Below are 25,138 nucleotides of genomic sequence, written 5' to 3'. Positions count from 1 at the left end.
CCAGCAAGCGCGCCGCGGCCGCCTCCACGCCCGCCCGCCGGCCGGCCGAGCCAGTAAGTAGCCGCGCCCCCGCCGCTCGCTCCCCGCCCCTCCGCGGCTTCCCCGCCGCCGCCCACCGCCTCCCGCCGTCCCGCGGGCAAGTCCGCGGCCGCCTCCTGCTGCCCGGGCCGGGTGCCGGGAGCTCAGCGCGCCTTCCCTACTGGTCGTCTCGGTCCGCTGCTCGCCCTGCTCTCTCCTGCCAGGGCGCGGCGTCTGGGGCGCGCCACGGGGAGGGTAGCCCTCGCTGCGCGCTCCCCGGGCGCCGCGCCACCTCTACATCCAATGGCTTTCGGGGAGCGGGAAGTGGGGGGCGTCGCCGGGGGCGAGGAGCCGCGGCCGGGGTGGGGCGTGTGCGCTCAGCGCGGCCGAGCGAGGCTGACGTGCCCGCCCAAGCGCGCGCCCGGGAGTGTATGTGCGGATGTGTGTGTGTGTGTGTGCGGGAGTGTGTGCGCACACGCCTTCGGGGGCTGGAGTGACACTGCAGTGGGCTTCTCCCTAGCCCCAGTCTTCCGACTGCTTAGCCCCTAACCTGCCGGCACCGCTTTCGGGAAGCAGCTTGGCTCTTCCATCTTCCCAAGCCTTCCTCTCCATCCTTTCATCCACCCCTCGCCAATCTTACTTTTTCATTTACCCACGGGGCCGCGGCCGGCCACCCCCTAGCCGGTGCAAACACCCAAGCCGTCTCCAGTTCTCCCCCAAGCCAGTATTTTCCCACCTGTCTTTTTCTGGGGTTTCTCCACGAGCCAGTCCAAGGCTCCCCCATCCTCGGAAATTGTTTTGTTGGACTGCTAAACCGAGGCGTGTAAAGCTTGAGGACTTTATTATTATTTGGGTTCTTTTCATTTCTTCCCCTTCTGGGCAACGGAGCAATGAAATTTCCAATCGAGACGCCAAGAAAACAGGTGAACTGGGATCCTAAAGGTGGGTATTTCCTACTTTTGGCTGCCCTCGCCCTGCCTCTGTCTCCGGCGTGTGCGCGCTTCCTTGAGTGGAAACACTCTCTCTTCTGGCAGCGTGTGTCCTGAGGCTGGGAAATGCGCCTGGGAACTGCAGCGCGGGTGGGAGGAGGGCGGAGGCAGCGTGGGTTCCGAACCCAGATAGTGCCTGTCATTACCACATAATCATTGTCCCTCCTGGATTGTCTCCAGATCTATTTAGATAGACCAAGCCGACTGTTTGGTTTGAAATTGCAAGTGTCGGTATTTGCTTTTGACTTTGAGTGTGCGAGTGTGTATGTGTGTGTGTGCGTGTGTCCTTTGTTTCTGGTGATCTTTGTCTCTCTGGCAGATGGGTGGGGTGCCTCCCCCTGGACCTGGAGCTGCGCCGCATGCCCGGGTGTCCTCAGTGGGAAAGGTTTCCTGGCAGCAAGTGGGGCTCGAGTTGCAGCAGCCGTCCCTAGGGGTGGGCCCTTCTCGCAGGGCATGCAGAATAATGGAGCCCACAGAGCCTCCTGAGTCTTCGTTCAATCTTATTACCAAACCTAGCAGCTAGTTAGGCTCAGGTCAGAGTAGAAGCGGAGGAGGGGTGGTTTGTGAGAAGGGTGGGGCTGGCAAGGCATCGGGGAGGGGCACGAAGTGTGCCCGCTCAAGCAATGGTGTGGTTTGCATGCTTTTACAAATGTTGGATCAGGTTTCATCCACGCAAAAGGGAGCGATTAAGACGGATTTGTGTGTGCCTAGCGTCGGCCACCGTGTCTGTAATTAGCATACAGATGTTAAGGCTCCAAGGGAATGATCAGTATGGGAGCTGAACAAGTTGGAACCGCGTGTCCAGTTGTGACAAGAATGCTCTTTAGCATTTCTCTTAGCTCATCTGACAACTGTGTCAGGCGAGGCAACGCCTCTGTGTGTATTGGGATTGAAATTTGTTTATTTGGGGTGCGTGTGTGTTTAATGTTCTTTATGAGTGCATTTCTTCTTTTTCTCCAGACTGGAAAGAAGAAACCTTCTTATTTGTTGAGTAAATGTCTTAGGAATGACTGGCTGTTGAAGAGTGCGTGAAGAGATATTGCCTTTTTTTAAACACCGAGGTTGTTACATCTTAAATACAGCCCAAACCTTTTATTTTGTCTCTTCTTGAAATCTCTGGAAATATGGAGATCTGCCTTTGCTTTTTTGGGGGGAGAATCCCTGAAAAACATATTTGTTAAATGCCTATTACATACTAAGCACTGTCCTAGGCACTGGAGGTACAGTCAGAACAGGAAAGACAAAAGCTCTGTGTTGGAGTTTACAGTGAGGAAGACAGACCTAAATCAATCATTGCATGGAGGAATGCATACTTCAAAGTTTATGTGTGCTCCAAGGAGAGCATCAGAGGTTTAAGAAAGTGTCTGATAGAAGAGATTGACAAGGACCGGAGAAGGCTTCCCTGAGGAGATGACACTTGGACTTAGGCCTGGAGGATGTATGGGAGTTAATTGTCTAAGGAGGAGGGGAATTGTTGCAGAAAAGGGAACAGCAAGTGCAAAGGGCCTGAGGCAGAAGAGGCCTTTGTATTTGATGAACTGAAAGAAGGTTCCCATGGCTACTGAAGAGTGAGTGAAGAGGTATTGCCTTTTTTAAACACCCAGGCTGTTATACCGCAAACACAGCACAAACCTTTCATTTTGTCTCTATTTGAAATCTCTGGAAATTTGGAAGTGTGCTTTGGCTTTCTTTTGGGAAATCCCTGAAAAATGTATTTATCCCTAGCAGAGAGCAAGAGAGCTTGTGTTTTGAAATATGACTGGGGGATCCACAGGCGAGCCCCCCACCATCAAGCCCTGTGTTGCTGGAGGTGGGGTAGGGTTGTGGGGTTGGAAGAGTATAGTATTTATCTTAAGCCAGTGAAGAATTTCAAGACAAAGAGTGACACGATTTGAACTAAGTTTCAAAACAAGGGCTATGTGCTTTGTGGATATGGGGGACCAGATACAATAGTAGCATGGGCCCGAGTAGTTGCTGTGGGCATGGAGAAGCGGTTGGAGTAGAGAGCTGTAGAGGACATGAAATCAACAGGCTTTGCATGAATAATGTGTGAAAGTGAAGTGAAGGAATTGGAATGACTGAGATGGCAGCCAGGGTAGGACCAGTCTGGAAGGAAAGCTCATGAGTTCAGTCTAGGACTTGTTGAGTGAGACATGTCCCCAAGCCATCCAAGGGGTGTGTTAGGTGGGCAGCTGTCTAAATGCTGGGGTCAGGATCTTCAAGGAACTTTGGTACAGAGGGAACACTCTGATACTGATTTTGTGAAGCTGGCTTTGGGTTTTAAGGTATATTTCTGTATGATCATCATTCTATATATTCATGTTCCAGTGATGAACACAGATGAATTTTACACATTATACAGCCTGACACAGTGAAGAAAAGCATGCAAATAGCAACTTCAGTTACAACCAGTGGTGCTAAAAATGAAAAAACCTCAACAAAATAACAACATTTAATGAGCAACCATTGCATGCCAGGTGCTTTATGTGTATTATTTCATACAATTATTTTCACAATACTTATCTGATGGTATAAGTGTTATAGTCCCATTTGGCACTTGATTGCCATCATGACACCACTAATCTGCCTTCCAGTGAGTTTTTCTGACCTTGTGCACAGTTGTTCCCAAAGGTAGGGGTGACAGTAGTCTTTTCTAGCCAGGGGATGGAGGCAGGAAGAGAGTGGGGAGTGAGGTGGCATATCTCTTATCTGTATAGAATTATGTGCTAGGTGCTCTTCTAATGCTTTACAAGTTTTGTTTTTTTTTTTTTTTTTTTGAGACGGAGTCTCGCTTTGTCGCCCAGGCTGGAGTGCAGTGGCACCATCTCGGCTCACTGCAAGCTCCGCCTCCTGGGTTTACGCCATTCTCCTGCCTCAGCCTCCGAGTAGCTGGGACTACAGGCATGCACCACCACGCCCGGCTAATTTTTTGTATTTTTAGTAGAGACGGGGTTTCACCGTGTTAGCCAGGATGGTCTCGATCTCCTGACCTCGTGATCCACCTGCCTCGGCCTCCCAAAGTGTTGGGATTACAGGCGTGAGCCACCACACCCAGTGCTTTACAAGTATTAATTTAATCTTCACAAACATTTTAGGAGGAAGGTATTATCCTAATTTTACAGGTGAGTTAACTGAGGAACAGAGAAGTTGAGTAACTTGCCCAAGGTTGTACAGCTAGTAGGACAAGATTAGAATCTGGGCTCTTAAACACTCTTCAAGTCTGTGTTTCTTACTAGGACTTTGACTTTTGCCTGGTAAGGTTCCCAAAGCTGAAGTGAAGAAGCTTGTTGGGAGGAGGAAAAGAAGAAGAGAGAGGATGAAGAGGAAAAGGGATTGGAATAGGAGGAGGATAAAAGAGAGGAAGAGAGAGGAGGAAGGAGAAGAGGAGACAGTGACTCAACCTTACCCTACTCGTTCTTTTCTCTACTAACCTATTTAGACAATAGTGTTTTCATTTCCATGTCTGATGGGCAAGTCAGTGACTACTGGACAGAGTTTGGGTCTGTATTTTGGAGGCTCTGGATTAGACAGACCAAATATGTTTAGCAGGGAAAAGATGAAGGGGAACCCAGCAGTATTAGGGGAAAGAGGAGAGAGACAGTTCATGCTACTTGGACTGTAGGATTTGTCTTATCAACAGACATGACCCTTCAGGTGGAGGTGCTCTCATGGGTTGTGGAAGGCAGTTGTAATTATAATGTTTTTCTTACAGCCTTATTACCCTACAATTTAATAGCACAAAATGAAGGTGGTTTGAGAATAGATTGGTCTGGATGGCATTTGGGTGGATTAAGCAACGCATTGTCAAGAGGTGTAGGTAAAAACAAGACCAAAATGTAAAATGGTTCTTCTCTGGTGAGCTGTGGCCTTTCTTCCTATTCATGGAACAGAGCCTTCTTCGAAGAGCGTTACTGTTTGTGTAGGACCTACTAAAAGTAGATTGGTTCTAAATCATAGCTTTCATAGCAGCATGTACGTGCACTTTATTTATTTATTTATTTATTTATTTATTTATTTATTTGAGACGGAGTTTCGCTCTTTTTGCCCAGGCTGGAGTGCAATGGCGCAATCTCGGCTTACCGCAACCTCCGCCTCCTGGGTTCAAGCGATTCTCCTGCCTCAGCCTCCCGAGTAGCTGGGATTACAGGCATGCGCCACCATGCCTGGCTAATTTTTGTATTTTTAGTAGAGACGGGGTTTCACCATGTTGGCCAGGCTGGTCTTGAACTCCCGACCTCAGGTGATCCACCCGCCTCAGCCTCCCAAAGTGTTGGGATTACAGGCGTGAGCCACTGCGCCCGGCAACGTGCACTTTAAATCATCAGCATCATTTGTTGATGATTTTCTGCTTAGAATTGGTATTTACCTGCTGCTTTTGTGTATTAAGATCTTGTTAAAACAGTAAGATCTGCAAATAGTATTCCTCTCACTAGAGGCAAGCAGATGAATACAGCATAAAAACTTTGGATTTGGGGGCAAAATAATTAACTTCTAAAAGTAGCTGTAGCAATACTTAGTTGTATGACTTTGGGCTGCTCATTTAGCTTTTCTGGGTTTCCCTTCCCTTCCGTGGAGAAAGCAGTCATTGCCTTTGTCTATCTCTTTGACTTTGTCTCTTCAACTTTCCCCATCTTGATCTGATCTTGGGGCCAGTTGGCTTCCTTTCATTCCTCAAATAGATCACACTTGCATCTGTCTGAGGGCCTTTGTGCTTGGAATTTCCACTGCTTATAATGCATTTCACATAGCTGGTTCCTTTCCGTCATTTGAATCTCAGCCCAAGTGTCCTCTTGTCAGGAAGGGATTCCCTGTCCCATCTGAAAGACCTCTCCTATTGTTCCCCAGCACCATCATTTTCTCTTATGTCATCTGTTCAGTTGTCTTACTGGCACTTGTCATGACTTGAAACTATCTCACTTACTCATGGGCCATATTTGGTGCCAGCCTCCTTTACTAGCATATGAGCTGCATGAGCAGGGACTTTCTCTGTCTTGTTTATTGCCATAACCCCAGTGCCCTGGAAAGGGCCTGGCACTCAGCAACCCTTTGCTGAGTGAATGGAAGGTGGGCAGAATGGATTGGAGAGGACCGAAGGCTTTATGCATCATGGAAATTGGAGGACACCTCTAAGCTACAAATGGCAAAGTACAAATAAGGAGAAAGGAAGAATATCCCCAAATACCAGCATTATCAGAAAGGACACTGATATTCCCACTTCCTTGCAAGCTCCAGCTCTCTCTAAAGCCTCCAGTGGGCTGTTTTCCTTCTTTTCTCATCTTTGACCAGGCGTAAGAAGGCTTACTAGAAGTGCGGTGAGGGTGGATGGGTGGACTGATCTAGCCTGCTAAAGATATGGTCAGTGTCCAATAAATAATTTGGCTCATATTAGCTATTGGAGTGTGGCTATTTTTAGGTACTTTAATCCGCTTAAGAAAGAAGCAAAGCTATAGGATTGGAGCTGGATTTTTTAAAAAAGCTGCATTTTTAGTGCACACTTTAATGCAAAATTCTGGAGAAGCCCATACCTTATATGCATAGCACCTTTCAGTTTACAGAACACTTTTTAGGAATGATCTCATTTGTTCTTTAAACAACCCTATTTTTGTAGGAATTAGAGTCTTAGATTTACTGACACATAAAGCAAGATGTAGAAAGGATAAATGATTTATGTGGGAGCCCAAAGCAACAAACAGGCAGAGCTGGGGCTACCCTAGGCCTTTTGATGCTTACGTCCATGACAGTTTCCTTCAAGCTTTCCTTCCTCCCAGCATCTTCGTTCATTCCACACTCTCTTGCTCTTTATTACCCAAAAGTGTATTCAAAGGTTTCTTTGAGAGATTTAGAGGAAGCAGTCTCCCTGTTGATCAGTGAATCTTTAGTTGACGGCTATTTTCAGCAGGTTGTACTTATTGTATAGGTTTACACTTTCGTTCTTATGAGCTCAGGTGAAGACCCTTAGATCTTCCTTCTGTTGTACTGGCTAAAAAAATATCTTGGTCTTTCGTGAATGGGGGCCATTTTCAACTTGCTAGGTTGCTTAAGTGTTTCCAAACACACATTTGCATAGCTTAGATTTCCTGGAAAGAAAATAATCTATTTTTTATTTAATATCCAATTTTCAGGAGATCAGTGTTCCAAATGGGATTTAAAATGTGCCAAAATCACCACAATTATCCTCAAAAGTACCAAGGAGCTGTGTTCCAAAAACTGTCTTGGCCAAGATTTAGTTCAGGCTTCTTTTCCAGCAGTATCTAAGGAGCTTCACCATCCTTTTGCCAATCCCGGTGACCACTGGGTTGAATTAAGATTGAGAAGGATAACTTTGCTATTCCATGCCATTTCCAAAACATCTGTACTTTGGCTCCATATGAGCCTCACCTTAAATCTGATGCATTTAAAAAATATAGTCTTTTCCCTCATTAGGAAACTTCAACCACAACTGAGATATGGTGTGAAGTATATTTAATATAGACACAGTGAGCTAGTGATTTTCTTTCTGCTTTTAGTCTACAGGGAATTAGAGGAAGAGTTTAATGATAAAATAGAAAGAAGCCATTCTACTGATAGCCAGTTAGGAAGTTTCAGTTTGGACAGCTCCCTTGGCTGATGCAGAAAGGTGGATAAAAGTGACAATCTTTTTCTGTACTCTGATTCTTATAAAGGGCACCTACTGGATGATCCAGATGAGGTTAGAGTGAGTTAGGGGCTTAGCTCTGCATGACTTGGTTACAGAATCTACCTAAATGTGGCACTAGGAGTATGGTCACCCTGTTGGTTACACCCACCTGGGTAATTTCTCTCCATAAGTATTATGGAGGTCCAAGGGACCTTCCACTTTTGGGGTCTGGTCCTAGGGGTACTCTCAGCGGAGACTTTACAGTTTATCTACGTCTGGATGATTACCATCACCTAGAATGGGGAAATAAGGACCTCATATTTACTTGCTAGAACATTTATTTGTCATTTGCAGCCACAGTTTAAGATTTTTTTTTTTCTCCCTTGTGAGTGTCTAGGACTGAGTACTCTGAATTGAAAATGAAACCTGACTTCCTAATCCTTAATTCAGGGTTGAAGGGAGGGACTGAGGGAGGGCCATAGTCACTGGTAGGGGATGGCATGGTCATGAGGGAGCATTGCATTCTTTACCTTTGCCATTCCCAGAGCCAGGGAGGTGGGGAGGGATGGGCATTGGAGGTAGTGGGGATGAGGCTGGGGGGTGGATAGGATTTCAGGAAATTTTACGTTTTGTATTACCAATAACTTCTAGTCTCATCACTTACCCTTTCCATGGAAGTAACTTTGAAGCAGAGTGGAATGGTGGGGAAACAAGATTAGAAAGGAAAACATAGGATTTACTGCCCTACATAAGTCAGGTGATCACAGGGAAATTTTCCTTCATTCCTCCCTTCCTTCTTTTCTTCATTCCTTTATTCCTTCCCCACCCCGCCTCCCCAAATCCTGCAGAGTTTGCTTGGGCGCGGGTAGTCCCAGCTACTGGGGAGGCTGAGGCAGGAGAATGGCGTGAACCCGGGAGGTGGAGCTTGCAGTGAGCCGAGATTGCGCCACTGCACTCCAGCCTGGGTGACAGAGCAAGACTCATTCTCAGAAAAAAAAAGGAGTTCCTTGAATAGAAAATGAAGATTTGGTCAGGTGATGGAGAGTCTGGAAGTCACAGTAACCTTTGTAGATGCCTAAAACACCAATATTCATAATTTTGACATGCAAGCTAGCAAAAATTATACTACCAAGAAAATGAGTTTCTTATGTGCAAGCAGAACTTGAGGTCCCCTAAATAATCACACACCAAATATTTAGCATGATAAGCATAAATAGTATAACTTACTAAATTTAATGTGATATGAGCCTGACATGCAGAATAGAGATGCTTGATATTAGGTGTGATAAAATATTTGACATCGAACCTTCACTTACTTTGTCCTCTGAGACAAAAGTCAGGCACCAAGTGTTTAAGAAAAATTGATGGGAGGAAAAGCTTAGAGATGAAAAAAGTCTATTTATTAATTTGTATTTTTCTCTGAAAATTGGGGAATGTTGTTACCCATGTTAACCATGGACCAACCTGGTCCAGCTCCTGGATTCTGCTGGCTAAGAATGTTGCTTTAGGCCAAAGGAATTTATCTGGTTCGGCCTATGCATTATTACGATAACCTGAAAGGAGATTAAATACATGTTATAGTCATTTAACCTAGACTCCGGGCAAAATGTCACCGTCTGTACAGTATAGGAGCTTAGGATAGGAGACCTGGTTTCTAGGACTGGCTCTGACACTCATTTAGAAAAGGAGGGAATTGAGCTTTTGGTTGTTGAGATCCCTTCCTTCGCTGATAGTCTTAGATTGCCTAAGTCCTCATCCAAGCATGATTTACTAGAGGCTGATTTGGGAACATTGCTTCATTTTTCTATGACTTGGTATCTTCATCTGCAAGATAGAGATAATTACAGCCATTACTTCCTTGGTTTGTTATGTGGATTACATAAAGTGATACATGCAAAGCTTGTAGAAGAATGTTGGATCATCATAAAGGCTACATGAGTGGTACCTGCATTATGCTGTTCTCACAGTTGCAGTAGACAGCCTGTGAAGTCAGGGCAGCCTCCAGCTCAGCCTCTTGGAAGCATCTGGTTCACTGTCTGGATCATCCAGGAGGTGGTCCATGGCAGAGCACAACCCTCCTGGTACTCTGGTAGACTCTTAGTATTCTTAGTTCAGATTTAAACAACCTAGGCTGTCCTGGTTAAGTCAGAGAAAAGACCAGTGAAAGAACATGGCTTGGAATCACAATATTTGAGTCTGAGTTAATGTTGTACCAACTTTATTAGCTGTGTATCATAGTCGATTTGGGTTGCTTTAATAAAATTCCACAAACTAGATAGATTATAGACAACAGAGATTTATTTATTATTGTTCTGGAGGCTGGGAAGTCCAAGATCAAGGCACTGGTAGATTTGGCATCTGGTGAGGGCCCGCTTTTCAGCTCATAGATGGTGCCTTCTTGCTGTGTCCTTTCATGGTGGAAAAAGTGAGGGGTCTTTCTTGGGCCTCTTTTATAAGTACACTAATCCTAATCATGAAGGCTCCATGCACATGACCTAATTACCTTCCAAAGGTCGAATCTCCTAATAACATTACCTTTGGGGTTATGATATCAACATATGAATTCTGGGGGGACACATTCAGACCATAACACTATGTGAGCTTGGGCACGTCGCTTAACCTTTCTTAGCCTTAGTTTTCTTTTGAATAAAATAAAGATCACAATAATAACCACTTCACAGTTGCTGAGATGATCAAATGAGACAAATGTGAACAAACTTCATAAACTGTTAAATTCCAGACCAACATTCCCCAAAATGTCTTCAATGAGACATAGATTCATCAGATACTCTGAGAAGAAAAGTGGTGTCATGGTAAAGTCAGTTTGCAATATGATACGTGCTCAGTCATTCCTAGAGAGTCATCATGCACGTTAGCATGTTACTGTATTACTGTGTAACAAATAACCCCAACATTTAGTGGCTTAAATCAATATAAACATTTCTTATCTCATAAGTTCTGCAGATCAATAATTCAGGGATAGCTTAGTTGGGTGGTCTGACTAGGAGTCTGTCATTGGTTAGTCAGATGTTGTCTGGGCTGCTGTCATCTGGTGGCTTGACTGGGGCAGGAGGATCTGTTTCCAAGATGGTGCACTCATGTGACTTGCAAATTGCTGCTGGTTGTTGGGGAGAAGCCTCGTTTCCTGCCAATGTGGGCCTCTCCATGGGATGCTTATGTGTACTCATATGTGACATGGTGTCTGGCTTCCCCAAGAACAAGTGATTCAAGAGGGAACAAGGTAGAATTGGCAACACTTTTTATGACTTAGCTTCAAAAATCACATATTGTTACTACCACTACATTCTTTTTCTTAGATGCCAGTCGCTAAAGTTAGTCCACATCTGGGGAGGAGTGGGGGTGATTACATTCACGTTGGAAGGGAGGCATGTCAAAGAATTTGAGGATATATTGAAAAATCACCATGAGAATCTTTTCCTATTTATTGAATAGGCACTACATGCTAGGCTAAGTGCTTTGTAGTTATTATCTCATATAATCCTTTTCCTAATCCAAAGAAATAGGTGAAATTATTATCTCTGCTTTCTGAATGAGGAGGCTGAGGCCTATAGAGCTTACGTAACTTGCCCAAAGTTACCTAGTCATGCTACGACTTGAACCCAGGTCTGTCTGATTTAATGCCTGAACTCTTACCTCTGCCTCATACGCCTCTCTCTGATAATCCTGTAGTTCAGAAGTCTGTTTAATTTTGTTTAAGCCTGCATTTTCTACTTAACCACAGAATGATGATTCATTTAACTCCATTTTTACCTTTTCATTTACCAATGGCTTGAAACATTATTCTAGAAAGACAGTGAGCATGATGATGATGTATGTATAATATGAACATATGGTCTTATAACAGATCCCAGCATACGTATCAGTCCAAACTTTTTGTATTATTCAAATACTGGAAGTGTCTATTGAGCCTGTCTTGTGTGGGCACCATGCTATGGGTAAATGTGTAAACACTTATTTTAAAAAAATAACCCCACAGTCTACCCTGTTTTTACTGACTGTGAAACTAGAGGTGGAGTGTGATAACTCATGGTCCCAATTCTCTTACAGAGTCCCTTTCTTTACAATGTCCCTTCTTTTACAGAGTCAGTGACTGACAACTTAACTTCCTTGGGTAAAACCAGAAAAAACAGGATGGCCTCCAGGCCGAGCAGCAGAAATGCTGGGGAGTGGGGTGTCTGGTGTGTGTCTGGTGTGTTCCTGCAGTGCCTGCAGGCCATGTGTCTGTATGGTGACTGAAACGCAAGTCGGCATCCCGCCAAGATGGCAGGGACCGTGTGCCTGGGGGTGATGGCAAACACACAGTGAGAAGCTGCTGATGGAGGGAGGACCGTTAGCACTCCTTGTCATATTTTGAGTAAACATTTTTTTGACAATCTTGTTTCTTTTTCTGTACAGTCTTGAGAAAATGATTTCCAGGAAGCAGGATGCATCCGATGCCTTAGAGGTTCCCATGTTTCCAAACATTACATGCCTGGCTTATTCCTGAGGCAATTTTATATTCTGAAGGAAGTTTTGGAGCTTCTGTGTTCTGGGCAGAGGCGAGTGAATATGGTTTCTTTTGAGTTGCACCATGGACTTGAGAATGATCAGGAGCTGGACATTGTTGAATATGTCACTTACTGCACAAAATGGCAAAGACAGGGTCTGGGACAGGGCGAGAGTGTGTTGAATGGAGCTGCCTGGGGCCCCAGTCACATTCAGGAGCCAGCACTGATTGCGTCTGTAACCATAGTAACCAAGAGTAGAAAAAGTCTCAGGATGCCAAGATGCCATTGTGCCCCCCTTCTGGTTCTGTTGTTTTCCCTTCTATTCTTTCATCCAGAAATTCCCCCATCCCTGCCCCCAACCACCCTGACAAGAGACTCACTTTCAGGGTGGTTTCTACACTGGTGATTTTAACTTCCTACTAACTCAATACTTCCTGCAGCCCGTTTTTCAATTCCGGGATCCACAAGGATTCATTATGATCCAGACTAAGCCACATGTACCTAATTTCCTCCGCTTTTCGATTTTTACTGTGAAAATTGGTCCTAAGTAATGTAGTATAGATACTCTAAACTTATTTACAGCTGGGCATAACAATGGTGGCTCATGGCACTCAATGTTTCCAGTAACACTCCTGCACTCACAGTCTGGTATAGATTGTGAGGTTTTTAGATGTGTTTTAAATGAACAGAGAAAGGCAATGAGGTGCAGGAAAGACAGCCCCGGTCTCTTGTTTGGAGATGTGGGTTTGGTACTGGTTGGAAAGTGAGGTGTGGCATGGCGCATGAGAGTGGGGAAAGGGCGGGGGGTGCTCAGGTCATGTAGGGCATAGTAGGTCTTACTAAGGAGCTCTTTTTTTTTTTCTGAGAGTAACAGGAAGGTCTTGATTGATTTGAAGTGGGAGGATGACACAATCAGATTTTTATTTAAATCGCTAATAAATCAAATGATTGCTTTAGCGAATATTTGCAGAGGATACTTACTGTGTGACAGGCTTTGTGCTGACCTCATCTGGGGTATCTGTGTATTCTTATAGGAATCCTACATAAAAGCTGTTAAAAAATATTTATGCAGAAAAAAGAGCTTTTCTTGACATCTTTGAATTATGATAACCAATTCCAAACTTCTGGTTGCAAATGGGAGGTATATCTGAAAGCAATGGCGATTGCATTTTCAATTTCTGTTAATTAAAATGATATTTTCCCTGGCTTTGTTATATGACCCTTGATTCTGTGACAATCTGCATATCTGCAGTCGATGAATCAATAAGTGCAAAGCTGGTGCACTCGCTCATATTCTGTTATACTTCACGTGCCTTTTGGAAGCCTGTGGCTCTCAGTTCAGCATAATGGATCTGATAAAAATTGCCCCTCCATGCCCGCCGTCACTTTGTTCCTGGTGTGTCCAGAGGTATTGTAACACTGGGGTATTTCTCCTTTGACTCTAATGGGACCCCCTGCTAGTTGTGTTCTTGTGGACTTAGCTTGGAAGGCCTCCCCAAAGCCTGAATTCATGAAAGCTTCTGATGTGCCGATCCCTTTCTCTGGCAGGGTGAGAACGCCGTTTCTATAGGAGCGTGAATGCCTGCTGGTCAGGCAATAATCTCTGCATTCAGCCTCAGTACTAAAGACAGGCAGAGCGGACAGCCACAGGGGGTGGGATTGGAAGAGCCCTGTAGAGTCCCTCTCCACAGCTGACACACACCGCTCCTTCCCATGACTATCAGGATGCCTACAATCTTACCAGCTACTTTATACATTAGGTGTTGTCACTCATCCATCTGGTTATTCCATAAACACTTAGCGACTGAGTGCTTACAGAAATGGGGCTAGGCGTTTGACACAGAAAGATGAAAAAGACCCGAGGCTGTGTACCCAAAGAAGTCACAGTCTAGCTACTGAGACAGGTGCATCATCAAGTAATTATGATACACCACGATAAATGCATTGATAGAGATATGGATTAAAACGTCAGCTCCAGAACACATCCTGTTAAAATGCAAATGTAGTTCCTCAGGGTAACAGACTAATTCTCAATTACCCATGGGTGCAGCCAAATTAATAGTTTCTATGAGAGAACTGGACCAAGAGAGAAGAGAACCAGGGACTGATATTTATTGATAGGCTAGTGTCAAGTGGGAAGGGGAGAAGTCAGGTGCTGTGTAGGGAGCAGGCTGAAGGCTCTGGAGGGTGGGAGTGACAGGAAGGTCACTGAAAGCAACTTTTTGTTATGCAAATGTTATTCAGAGCTTGCCTTGCTCATGTTAAATTGACTTCATAAATTGGAAGGAACTTTGAGATATCCAAGCCCATTGAGGCTTCTTAGGGCAGAACTGAATCTAGATTGGTCAAGTGACTTGTGCTTGCCCAGACAGCAAAGAGAGAATGAAGCATATCTATGAACCTGCAATGCTAACCTTCATTATTCAACAGTGATGCTTATGGGGCGTTTTATTAATTTTTAATTTTAGTTTTTTATTTTTTTGAGACAAGATCTTGATTTGTCGCCCAGGCTGGAGTGCAGTGGTGCAATCATAGCTCACTGCAGCCTCAACCTCCTGGGCTCAATCAATCCTCCCACCTCAGCCCCCTGAGTAGCTGGGACTATAGGCACATGTCCCCAGACTTGGCAAATTTATGCATTTTTGTAGAGATGGGATTTTGCCATATTGCCCAGGCTGGTCTCGAACTCCTGGGCTCAAGCAATCTGCCTACCTCAGCTTCCCAAAGTGCTGGAATTACTGGTGTGAGCCACCATGCCGTGCCTGCTGGAGACTTTTTTATATTCTCCCTCCTATGGGAAAAATAATCGAGAAAGAGTGGTAGGCTCTACTAGAGTCTGGAGCATATCGGTTCTGAGATTTCAAATTAAATTCTCTGTGTCTGCAGCAAGTACAAATGTGAGTGTATATTCAGCCTCTTGGAGAAGACATCTATTCATTTCTTCAGTGAATATTTGCCCGGTGTCGTCTTCATGACAGGCACTGTCGTAGGCCCTGGAGGTACAGCAATAAATAAGATGAAGTCTCTGCCCTCATGAAACTAACCATTTAGCCAAGGCTTAGCATCTCTTACACTCAGGTCAACTTCTGCATTTTAGAAATCTGTTTCAGGCACACATTTGACAAGTAAAGAGGTTCCAAAAATATGTTAATAAGGATGAAAATGAGGCCATTCTGATATTCTATTGCCAGGCAAAAATGCTTAATATGGGAAGTTAGTATGGAATGAGTACTGATGCTACCGAAGGTGGTGACATTCTGTTAGAAAATTTAGTAATTTCAAAGAAGGCCTCAGAGCTGCCTAGTTTGTAATTAGATTTTGTGAAGAATCTGTGTTAATTAGGACTCCGCGGCTTGGGCATGTATACTGGGATGAGACTGGAGTTTGAGTCTTTTCCATGATGATGGCGTGTACATTAATCTCCAAGGAATTGCAAGATGCTAAAATGTGAGGTACTTGAGTACAAATTGCGTGAGTGCACACAAGTGTGCATGCGCCTGGATGCGTGTGCACGCGCTCTCACACACAATACACTCTAGCAGATAGTAACTTTTTGCTACACATGATTTCCAAAGTGTCTAATTTACATGTCTTTTGAGTAGGGGGAAATTAGGACTTTTGTCTGTTATATGCCTTGCAGTCTCTTAGCTTATCTGGGCTGCTGGGGCAGACTGAGGCCAACAGAGAACCAAGGATGCCAGTCTGGGTCACAAGGGCTTAAGGAAGCGGCAGATGATTGGACTGACTGGGGTGTCCATTAAGAATCCAGGGGTAGTGAGAGTCTCACCTGCAGTTTGAGGCAGGTTGGATGAGGCCGCACTTCCACTGCCAGGACTCTCAGCTGAGTGGCTGGAAGAGACCTGTAGGAGCCATCCTTCCAGTATCTATCAGAGATTTCTGCTCTGTTTTAAGCTCATCCTAGTGATGGAGGGAACCTTGACTGGGGGCGCTGATGGTTGTTGACACTGGTCATACTCCGATGGCTGCTGCTGGAGATGAAGTGTGTGACGAGAAGATGGGCAAGAGCTCAGGTGTGCCCCACTAGCTCTGCCACTCCCAAGCTTCCGATCTTAGGCACTAACTTACCCCCCTGTGTCTGTTTCCCAACTTGAGAACTGGAAATGATACAAGTAACTACTCCTTAGGGTAGGTATGGTTAAATGAGATCTCTTAAATGAGACCATGCACACAAAGAGCAGAGCACAATGCCTGGCACACAGGAGGCACCTGATAAACATCAATGATGCCGCTACTGGTAACACCCACTTGCTGAGGGTCTTCAGTGGCTCAGGCATAGTACTCAGTGCTTAGCATGTAATATGTAATTTACTCTTCACAGTAGCCTGAGTCACTTGCTTGTTCTTCCGGTTAATATCCTAATGTTTAGCCAACCGACTTAAATGCTCATGGCTTCCAAAGGATCTGGATGTAACAAGGACTCCTTATCTATTTTTAAAAAATAAGAGCTTTATTAAGATATAATTTACATACCATAAAATTACCTATTTAAAATGTACAATTCAGTGGTTTTTAGTATATTCACAGAGTTGTGCAATTATCATCACTATCTAATTGTAGAAAATTTTCGTGACTCCAAAAAGAAACTCTATATCCATTAGCAGTCACTCCCCATTTTATCTCTCCCAGTCCCTGGCAAGCATGAATTTACTTTCTGTCTCTATGGATTTGCCATTTTGAGCATTTCATATAAATGGAATCATACAACATGTAGGTTTGTGTGTGTGTGTGTGAGATCAATTTCTTTCACTTAGCATAATGCTTTCAAGGTTCACTCATGTTGCATCCGTATCTATTTTGAATGAAGAATGAAGACAATCATCTGAGACAGTAGTATTAGTCCATTTGGAAGATGAAGAAACTGAGGCTGAGAGTGTGTATGTAATTTGCTCATGGCCACCCATCTTGAAAGCATTTGAGCTGGGATTTGTGCCCAGGTCCATCTTGGCTCCAAGGCAAGACCTTGGCCTTCTCATCCACTCACAGGTCTCTGGTTAGACCTCTGCGTCATGCAGAACACCATTTCTATAGAGAGGGGTGTGTCCCACTGGGTGTGGACATCCTGAGGAATTGCTGTAGTTGCAAGAACTCTGTTATTTTCCATCTACCTTGAGGAGGATATGGTTTCATGTCTGCATACTCACATAGTGTTGGCCAGTCTAATTCTTTTGTCCATTTCCTAAGGATTATTGTATGAACTTGGATAGTTACAGAAATGAAAGTGTTGGGAGAAATATGCTTTGTGCGTTGGAAACCCAGCAACCAGTCACTCAATATGATGGAGGAAATGCCATCTTTCTTGTCTTGTCTTCAATAATAGATCGTAATGAAACACTATGGTGTCATAGGTGGCTCCCCTCCTGCCCCGTGCCCCCTCCACCCACCCCAGTGCTTTTCTGGAGACATGAGATGGTGTATCCCTTCCTCAGTTGCTGTGATGGCAGTGGAGATGGTGGGGACAGGTACTCATGGAAGGAAAAGGCCTGGTACCGGCAGGCTCTTGGGCAGGGATGTGTGTCTTCACTTCATCATCAGGGAATGAGCTATCATGATGACAGAGCACATCCTATGAAGTACTAATCTTCCCCCACATTTCCCCAAAATTACTTTTGTCCTGCTCTGTTCTCTCACATGCTATTCTAGGGAAAAGGTCCTATTTTATCATTAAAATGCAAATGAGCTTTCCATCTTGCTTCCACCAACGAAGGAGGAAAATAACCTATATAAACACCATGAAACCTTACTTTGACTTAAAACTAGTGGAAATTGGCCCCTGAATCAGATAATTAGCTGAAATTACGTGAACACTTTAGGCCTCCGGTGGCAGATACGTGCTTGTTGTATAGAAATTTCGTCTACCATGGATTTCTCGTGGCAGTGGCCCCGTTCCTGCTCTGGGTTTATGTAAGACTTTCAGCAGCAGCCCGGTCTGATGTAGCAGATGTTCCAGTGCCTGTCCCTATCCTCCTGCTCGCACCACTTCAGCTCATGCTGGCTCGCTTCTGACTGCCAACTTGGCATTTTTTTTTTGCCTTTTTCTTGACTGAGCCTACTCTGCTGCTCCCATGGAAGGCAGGAAGTGTTGGGGAATTAGTGCACCCCAGGAGGAGCCCTCAACCAATAACTGATGGAAGATGGTGCATAAACACCTGAATTCCCTCAGCCTTGGGTAGGATAACTCGGGAATATGGTTTACATGGGGTCCCAGTTTCCTCTGTAGGAAAAATTCCATTGGGCGACAGCAGTAGCTAGTTTGATACTACACCTTTTATTGGTTTTCTTGGCTGCCTTCCCAGCCCTTTCTCTTTTCTCCAATTCCCTACTGGCAATTTCCTCACTTCCCAAACAAACCACTTGTGCTCAAATCGTAATTGTAGGATCAGCTTCTGGGGAAACCCAAATGAAGACATATGGTAAAGCTTCCTCCTTTTCTTGCCTCTCTGCCTTCTGCCCCAATCAGTTAGCTTTGATGACACGAGTGAGGGGATGCTCAACCTCTCAGGCAGGCTAATGGCTCTCAGGGGACACAATCCACAGCTGATTGGCAGTTTTCTCCCCAAGACATCTTCAGAACAAATCCTGGTGCTGGTGAGTGATCCATGCAGCATGAAAAGAGAGGGTAAAGCTTGATGAGGCGTGTTCCAGTCTCATCAAACCACTTTGTTTCCATAATTTTCCTTTTCAGAAGAGGGCAGAATCAAGTACAGTTGATTCTCGTCATTTATGGTAATTCTTATGTTTTATAAAGTTGCTGCAAATCCTGAATTAGCAAAGAGTGAACCATTGCTTTTAGGGGAAATATAGGGTTAGGTTCCTGTGAGCCTCTAGTCACAACAACTCCTTCTCCTTCTCCTTCTCCTTCTCTTCCTCTTCCTCCTCCTCCTCCTCCTCCTCCTCCTCCTCCTCCTCCTCCTTCTTCTTCTCCTTCTTCTTCTTCTCAGATAGGGTCTTGTTGTATCACCCAGGTGGGAGTGCAATGGTGCAATCTTGACTCACAGCAACCGCCGCCTCCCAGGTTCAAGCGATTCTCCCACTTCAGCCTACCTAGTAGCTGGGACTACAGGCACGCACCACCATATCTGGCTAATTTTTGTATTTTTTGGTAGAGATGGGGTTTCACCACATTGGCCAGGCTGGTCTCGAACTCCTGACCTCAAGTGATCCGCCCGCCTCAGCCTCCCGAAATGCTGGAATTACAGGCATGAGCCATTGCACCCGGTCAGGTCACATTTTCATCAACTAAATACATAACCTTGTTTTATGTGTGTTTCTGTTTAAAGACATCTTATTTCATATATATTGTTGATTTGTTAGTATTGAACTCACAGCTACAGCACTGCGACTCATTTCTGAACAACGTTAGTTATCTAATACACATATTTTCTCCATAAGGCACCTTGCATCTTGCACTTAGGAACATTGGATAGCACTTCAGCATTGCACTTGGGGGTGATTTTAAACAGTAGAAGCACCAACAAAAAAGCACAAAATGTGAAAAACATGGCACTAAATAGATCACAAAATGGACACTTGCTTACAGCGTGAGAGCTGGAACAAGAAGGCAGAGTGTAGCCTTGTTCATCCTCAGCTGAGGATATGTGCATCGGGTGACTCAAACTTTTTTAACTGCTCTGCGCGTGACTGCGAATGACTGCAGAACACCATGAATATTGATTGGATTTTGGGGTTACAAATAAATTTTAGCAAGTAGAAGAATTTGCAAATATATATTCAGTGAATAATGAGGGTCAGTTGTTTTTCTTACCTCATTACAGTAAGACTCTACTTCAATTCAGTATTTTTATTTCATTTTATTTTATTTTTGACAGAGGGGATCTTGCTCTGTCACCCAGGCTGGAGTGCAGTGGTGTGATCCTAGCTCACTGCAGCCTCAAACTCCTGGGCTCAAGTGCTCCTCCCGCCTCAGCCTCCCGAATAGCTAGGACTGCAGGAACATGCCACCACACCTGGCTAATTTATTTATTTATTTTTTTGTAGAGACGGCCTCACTATGTTGCCCAGGCTGGTCTCCAACTCCTGTTTTCAAGCGATCCCCCTTCTCAGTCTCCCAAAGTGCAATCCAGTATATTTATTAAACGTGTGTTCCAGGCTCTTTGATTGCTATTGAGATGATAATGAGATGGTCCCTGTCATTAAAGAGTGTCCATTCTGGTGGCACAAGGAACTCAAATGATAACACAAGACAGAATACCTACTTCAGAAGAGAGTTCTGTGAAAGACTGAAGGAGGGACTTTAGTGTGCGATTCAGGAAGGACTTCACATTGGAGGAAGTTTTTTTACATAGGTCTTGAGAAACATTTTACATTTTGAACACCTCATACATCATTGGGAAAAAAAAAAAAAAGGAAGTAGTAGTTGGTGGAAACAACCTCATTTCCCCAGATCAAGTCTGCTAGGTTACCTACATCTGCACCCACCAGTCCCACCTTGATTCCTCTCTGGATGAAGGGCGGCTTTTCCTATCTAAGGCCATCCCTTCTGCTTATGCTGGGGGCTCCTTTGCTCTTTGGGGCATCCTCTCTTCTCCTGGGGAATTGATCTCTCCCTCTCTACTTGGATATTCCTACTAGCATATACATGGGCTTCTGTGTCATCCCCCTTGACTCCACATTGCCACCGGCCACCCCTCATCCCTTTAGGCCTTTCACAGCAAAATTGCTGGAAAGAGTGGTCTGAAGTCACCATCCCCACTTCCTCCCCTCACATTCTTTCTAAGCCCCCACCACTTTACAGGGGCTGTTCCTTTGGAGGCCACTTATGGACATTGCATCACCTTTCTGTCCTTTTATCTTAAGTGCCAATTATGATGCTTTCAGCTGCCTGTTGCAGAATGTCCTGATACAAGTGGCTTACACAATACAGACGTTGACTGTTAAGAGAGTTACGTTCTCACTGAACAAGGATGTTCCAGGCTTGGCTTGGCTGTTTCATAACACTTTGAAAGACCCAGACTTCGGTTTCCTGCCCTGCCTCTCTTGATCACATCAGCAGATATTATGTTATCTAAAAGCAGGGAAGGGAGGGAAGTGACCTCTATGTTTTTCTTTTTATCATGGAGGATGTTTGTTTTACCCTGCGAGCCCCATGCACATTTCTTTTTTCTTTTTTTTTTTTTTTTTTTTTTTTTTTTTTTTTTTTTTTTTTTTTTTTTTTTTTTTTTGAGACGGAGTCTCGCTCTGTCGCCCAGGCTGGAGTGCAGTGGCCGGATCTCTGCTCACTGCAAGCTCCGCCTCCCGGGTTCACGCCATTCTCCTGCCTCAGCCTCCCGAGTAGCTGGGACTACAGGCGCCCGCCACCTCGCCCGGCTAGTTTTTTGTATTTTTTTAGTAGAGACGGGGTTTCACCGGGTTAGCCAGGATGGTCTCGATCTCCTGACCTCGTGATCCGCCCGTCTCGGCCTCCCAAAGTGCTGGGATTACAGGCTTGAGCCACCGCGCCCGGCCTCCCATGCACATTTCTTAAATATCACCCCCCTAAACTCATCCCTGGCAAAGGGGGATGGTATTATCCTCATAGGATTGGACCAATTAAGATTCATGCCCTGAGTCTGTGAATGGGACCCATCTTCTTTGAAATGTTGTCATTTAACCAAAATTGGATCTGTTATCAAGGAAGGGGGGGTGCCTAAGATGAAAGTGCTAGGCAGTGTCTGCCACATTTTCCCTGACCCTTCCCAGCAATTTTGACAGCCAGCCACCCCATCCTTCCTGAAGCACTTCACTTCCATCACATGCTTTGTGACATCATTTCCTCTGGGTTTTTAAAATTTACTTTTTATTTATTTATTTATTTATTTATTTATTTATTTATTTATATGAGACAGAGTCTCTCTCTGTTGCCCAAGCTGGAGTGCAGTGGCACGATCTCAACTCACTGCAACCTCTGCCTCCCAGGTTCAAGCGATTCTGCTGCCTCAGCCTCCCAAGTAGCTGGGATTACAAGTGTGTGCCACCACGCCCAGCTAATTTTTGTATTTTTAGTAGAGACAGCATTTCACCATGTTGGCCAGACTGGTCTTGAACTCCTGACCTCAGGTGATCCACCTCCCTTGGCCTCCCAAAGTGCTGGGATTACAGGCATGAGCCACTGTGCCTGGCTGCTCTGGTTTTTCTTTTAACTTTTCTGGCCACTCCTGTTTCCTGTTGATTCCTTCACCATTGCTCTACCTGTAATTGGTTGAATGCCCAAGTGGTTAGACCTGAGGTCCTTCTTGTCTGGTTCTGTAAGTTCTCCTGAGTGATCTCAGCAGTCCCTTTGTATCACATATATGCCAAGTATATCCTAAACGTGCTTCTCTCAAGAGTTTCTCATCTCATTGAATGAGTTTCCCATCTCATTGATGGGCACCACCATCTATCTGTACAGTTGCTTAAAGTCTGGGCATGTCGTGCAAGTCCTCTGTTTCCCACCCCTGCCATTTTGTACTCCACTCACCAGCAAGTCCTGCCTGATACGATATCTAGAACACATCCAGAATCTGTTTGTTTCTTTCCATTTCTGCTCCTGCCACCCTCATTCCATGCGTCTTCCTATGTGGATAGCTGACAGCCTTTTTATCGACCCCCTTTCTTCTACCCTTGCTCCCAATAATTGATCCTCTGTGGAGCAGCCACAGTGATCTTTGAAAAATATGAATCTGATTTCTCTTGACCCTCAGCTTAAAATTCTGTATTGGTGCCTCTTTCCACTTGGCGTAAAATTCTGGTGCTGGCCTGCAGCACCCTGAGTGCTGGCTGTGCTGACCTCCTTTCCAAGGCTGGTCTTGAGCCGTCTTCCTCTAACCTATGCTGCACTTCTTTCTGCTTTCCTCGAATAAAGCAAGCTCTTCCTGATCTGAGGGTCTTTGCGTGACCTTTTTTTTTTTTTTTTTGTCTTCCTCCTAGAATTATCTTCTGCCCAATTTTCATAGGATTGGCTCCTCCTCACCTCTGAAATCTCAGTCCAAATGTCATGTCCTCCAAGAAGCTTTGTCTAACCACCCACTCCTGCTGGGCACCCTCTGTTGTAGCATACTGTTAGGATTCTCTGCATTATGCCTCTAACTCTTTGAAAAAAAAACCACTTCTATTTGTTAGTTTAATAAACTAAAACTAAAAAATTTATAAACCCAAATTCAAATTTTTAAAAATTAATAAACTAAAAACACTACAATGGTATCTCCGTGAAGTCAAGGGAGGAGAGAGTTTTAAGAAGGGGAACTTAATTAGCAGCACTAAAAGCTCTACAACGACTCAAGATGATGATGATGATGATGATGATGGTGATAATAACAGTGATATCTAACATTTATTGTTACTATGAACCTGGAAGAGTGCCAGGCATTTTGCATACATTATCATATTTAATCCTGACAGATTAAATGTCCTGACAATGTCTCTACTATCAGGGAATGTTATTCTCATTCTCAGAACACTGAGACTTAAGGAGGTCTGTCAAAGTGCCTGGCACATGGTAGCTTTTAATTAATGTTTGCTGTGTGAGTAAATAAATTTCCACAAGGTCCTGGAGCTGGTGAATAGTAGAGCTGAGAGTCTAACTTAGATCTGACTGAATCCAAAGTCCATATTTGTAACTATTGGTCTATACTTGCTCAGATGAGGACAGAAAACCCCTTAACAGATTGAGAAAAGGAAGTCTAATATAGGATAAATGATTTCTTATTTATTTGAAACATGTGATAAATAAAATTAATTTTCAGTCGAAAACCTTCTGAATTTTGGAATTCTGGACTCCATTCATTCAATTCATTTGAAAGCATAGGTAAGTTCTTTAAAAGAAGTATTAGGAATGAATTCAGATTGAACAATTTCCTTGTTGAAATACCCTAAAGGTGCATTCTTATGATGAGCCAGGTTCATTGTCCAGGAAAGCTGTTAAAATTCAGTCTTTGTGATGAGTGCAGTAAGAACCCCACTTGAATTATGTAGTGAGCAGGTGCTTCCTAAACCAAGTTTCATGTTTGACAGTCTAGGAGAGCACCCAGTGTTAGATGTTTTCTGGACATGTTGGCCTTTGGTTTTCATATTATGGGACATATGTTTAGTGCTTGTGGTATATGCTTAGCCTACTCTTGTAGGCTTACTGAGACCTCACACAACATCAAGGACATAGTCTTTGCCCTTGCTGAGTTCACAGTGTAATTGGAGTGATGAAACATACATGTGAATAAATGCAAAGTCACGAGTAAGGACAGTTAATGTGGTTGATGAAGAATGTGTGGCACAAGATGAGAAGTAGAAGAAGTGGGTGGTTTTGAACTTTCGTTACTCAGGGAAGGGAATGGATGTGGATTGGTGGAGAAGAAAGGGGAGGAATATGGTTTTAAGCACTGGTAAGATGGTGCATATTTGCAAGTTTTGCTCAAGGGATAGAAAGGGCTGAGACTCAGTGGGGAGGAATCAGAGGGGAATTGGCAAAGAGAATTAGGGAAATGAGAAATGTCAGTCGAGGAAGTGAGATTAGGCTGGCTGGGAACTATTTGGGGTTTCTGAGTACTGATGTTACATGAAGGAATATTTGTGAGGGATACATATTGCACTGGGTGCATTTGAGAGCAAAACCAGATTCAGACTGGACATACCAGTTTCTTAAACTTCAGCCTTTCCTATGCCATCTTCACTTTTTAATTTTTTGGTGGCCATATTTAGATATCAGCTGTGTCACTGTATACTTAATATTTTTCTGTAAGTTGATTTCACTTTTAAAAACTTAAATTTAGCTTTGCCCTATGCAATAAACTTATCATTGTTTACTTAATGCTTTTCTTTAAATTTAACCCCTTAAATCTTAAATAAATGTAGCCTTACCCCAAGCACTAGTACCTGTGAAGTCACAGGTATTCTGTGCTAGTTCCATTTTTCCAAATGCACATTAAATTAAGCCTGTGGCCATTAAAAAAAGGTTGCATATGTATGTTACCTAATGCTGTGTGTACCTATGGTTCATGTGCTACACTTTTGGGAATACC

General features: G+C 44.2%; 1 protein-coding gene across 1 annotated transcript in view; it reads left to right on the top strand.

Moving 5' to 3' along the window:
• The first annotated feature begins 408 nt into the window (after positions 1-408).
• Positions 409-25,138, top strand: part of KCNK10 (potassium two pore domain channel subfamily K member 10) — a 142,234-nt gene continuing 117,504 nt past the window's right edge. Inside the window, exon 1 of the mRNA XM_007987508.3 lies at positions 409-960. Within this exon, the coding sequence (XP_007985699.2) occupies positions 909-960 (52 nt within the window). The 5' untranslated portion in view covers positions 409-908. The remainder of the gene's footprint in view (positions 961-25,138) is intronic.

Source organism: Chlorocebus sabaeus, chromosome 24 (genome assembly GCF_047675955.1).
Source record: "Chlorocebus sabaeus isolate Y175 chromosome 24, mChlSab1.0.hap1, whole genome shotgun sequence".
NCBI lineage: Eukaryota > Metazoa > Chordata > Mammalia > Primates > Cercopithecidae > Chlorocebus > Chlorocebus sabaeus.
Note: the sequence above shows the minus strand (reverse complement) of the source record. Positions and strands in the feature narration are given on the sequence as shown.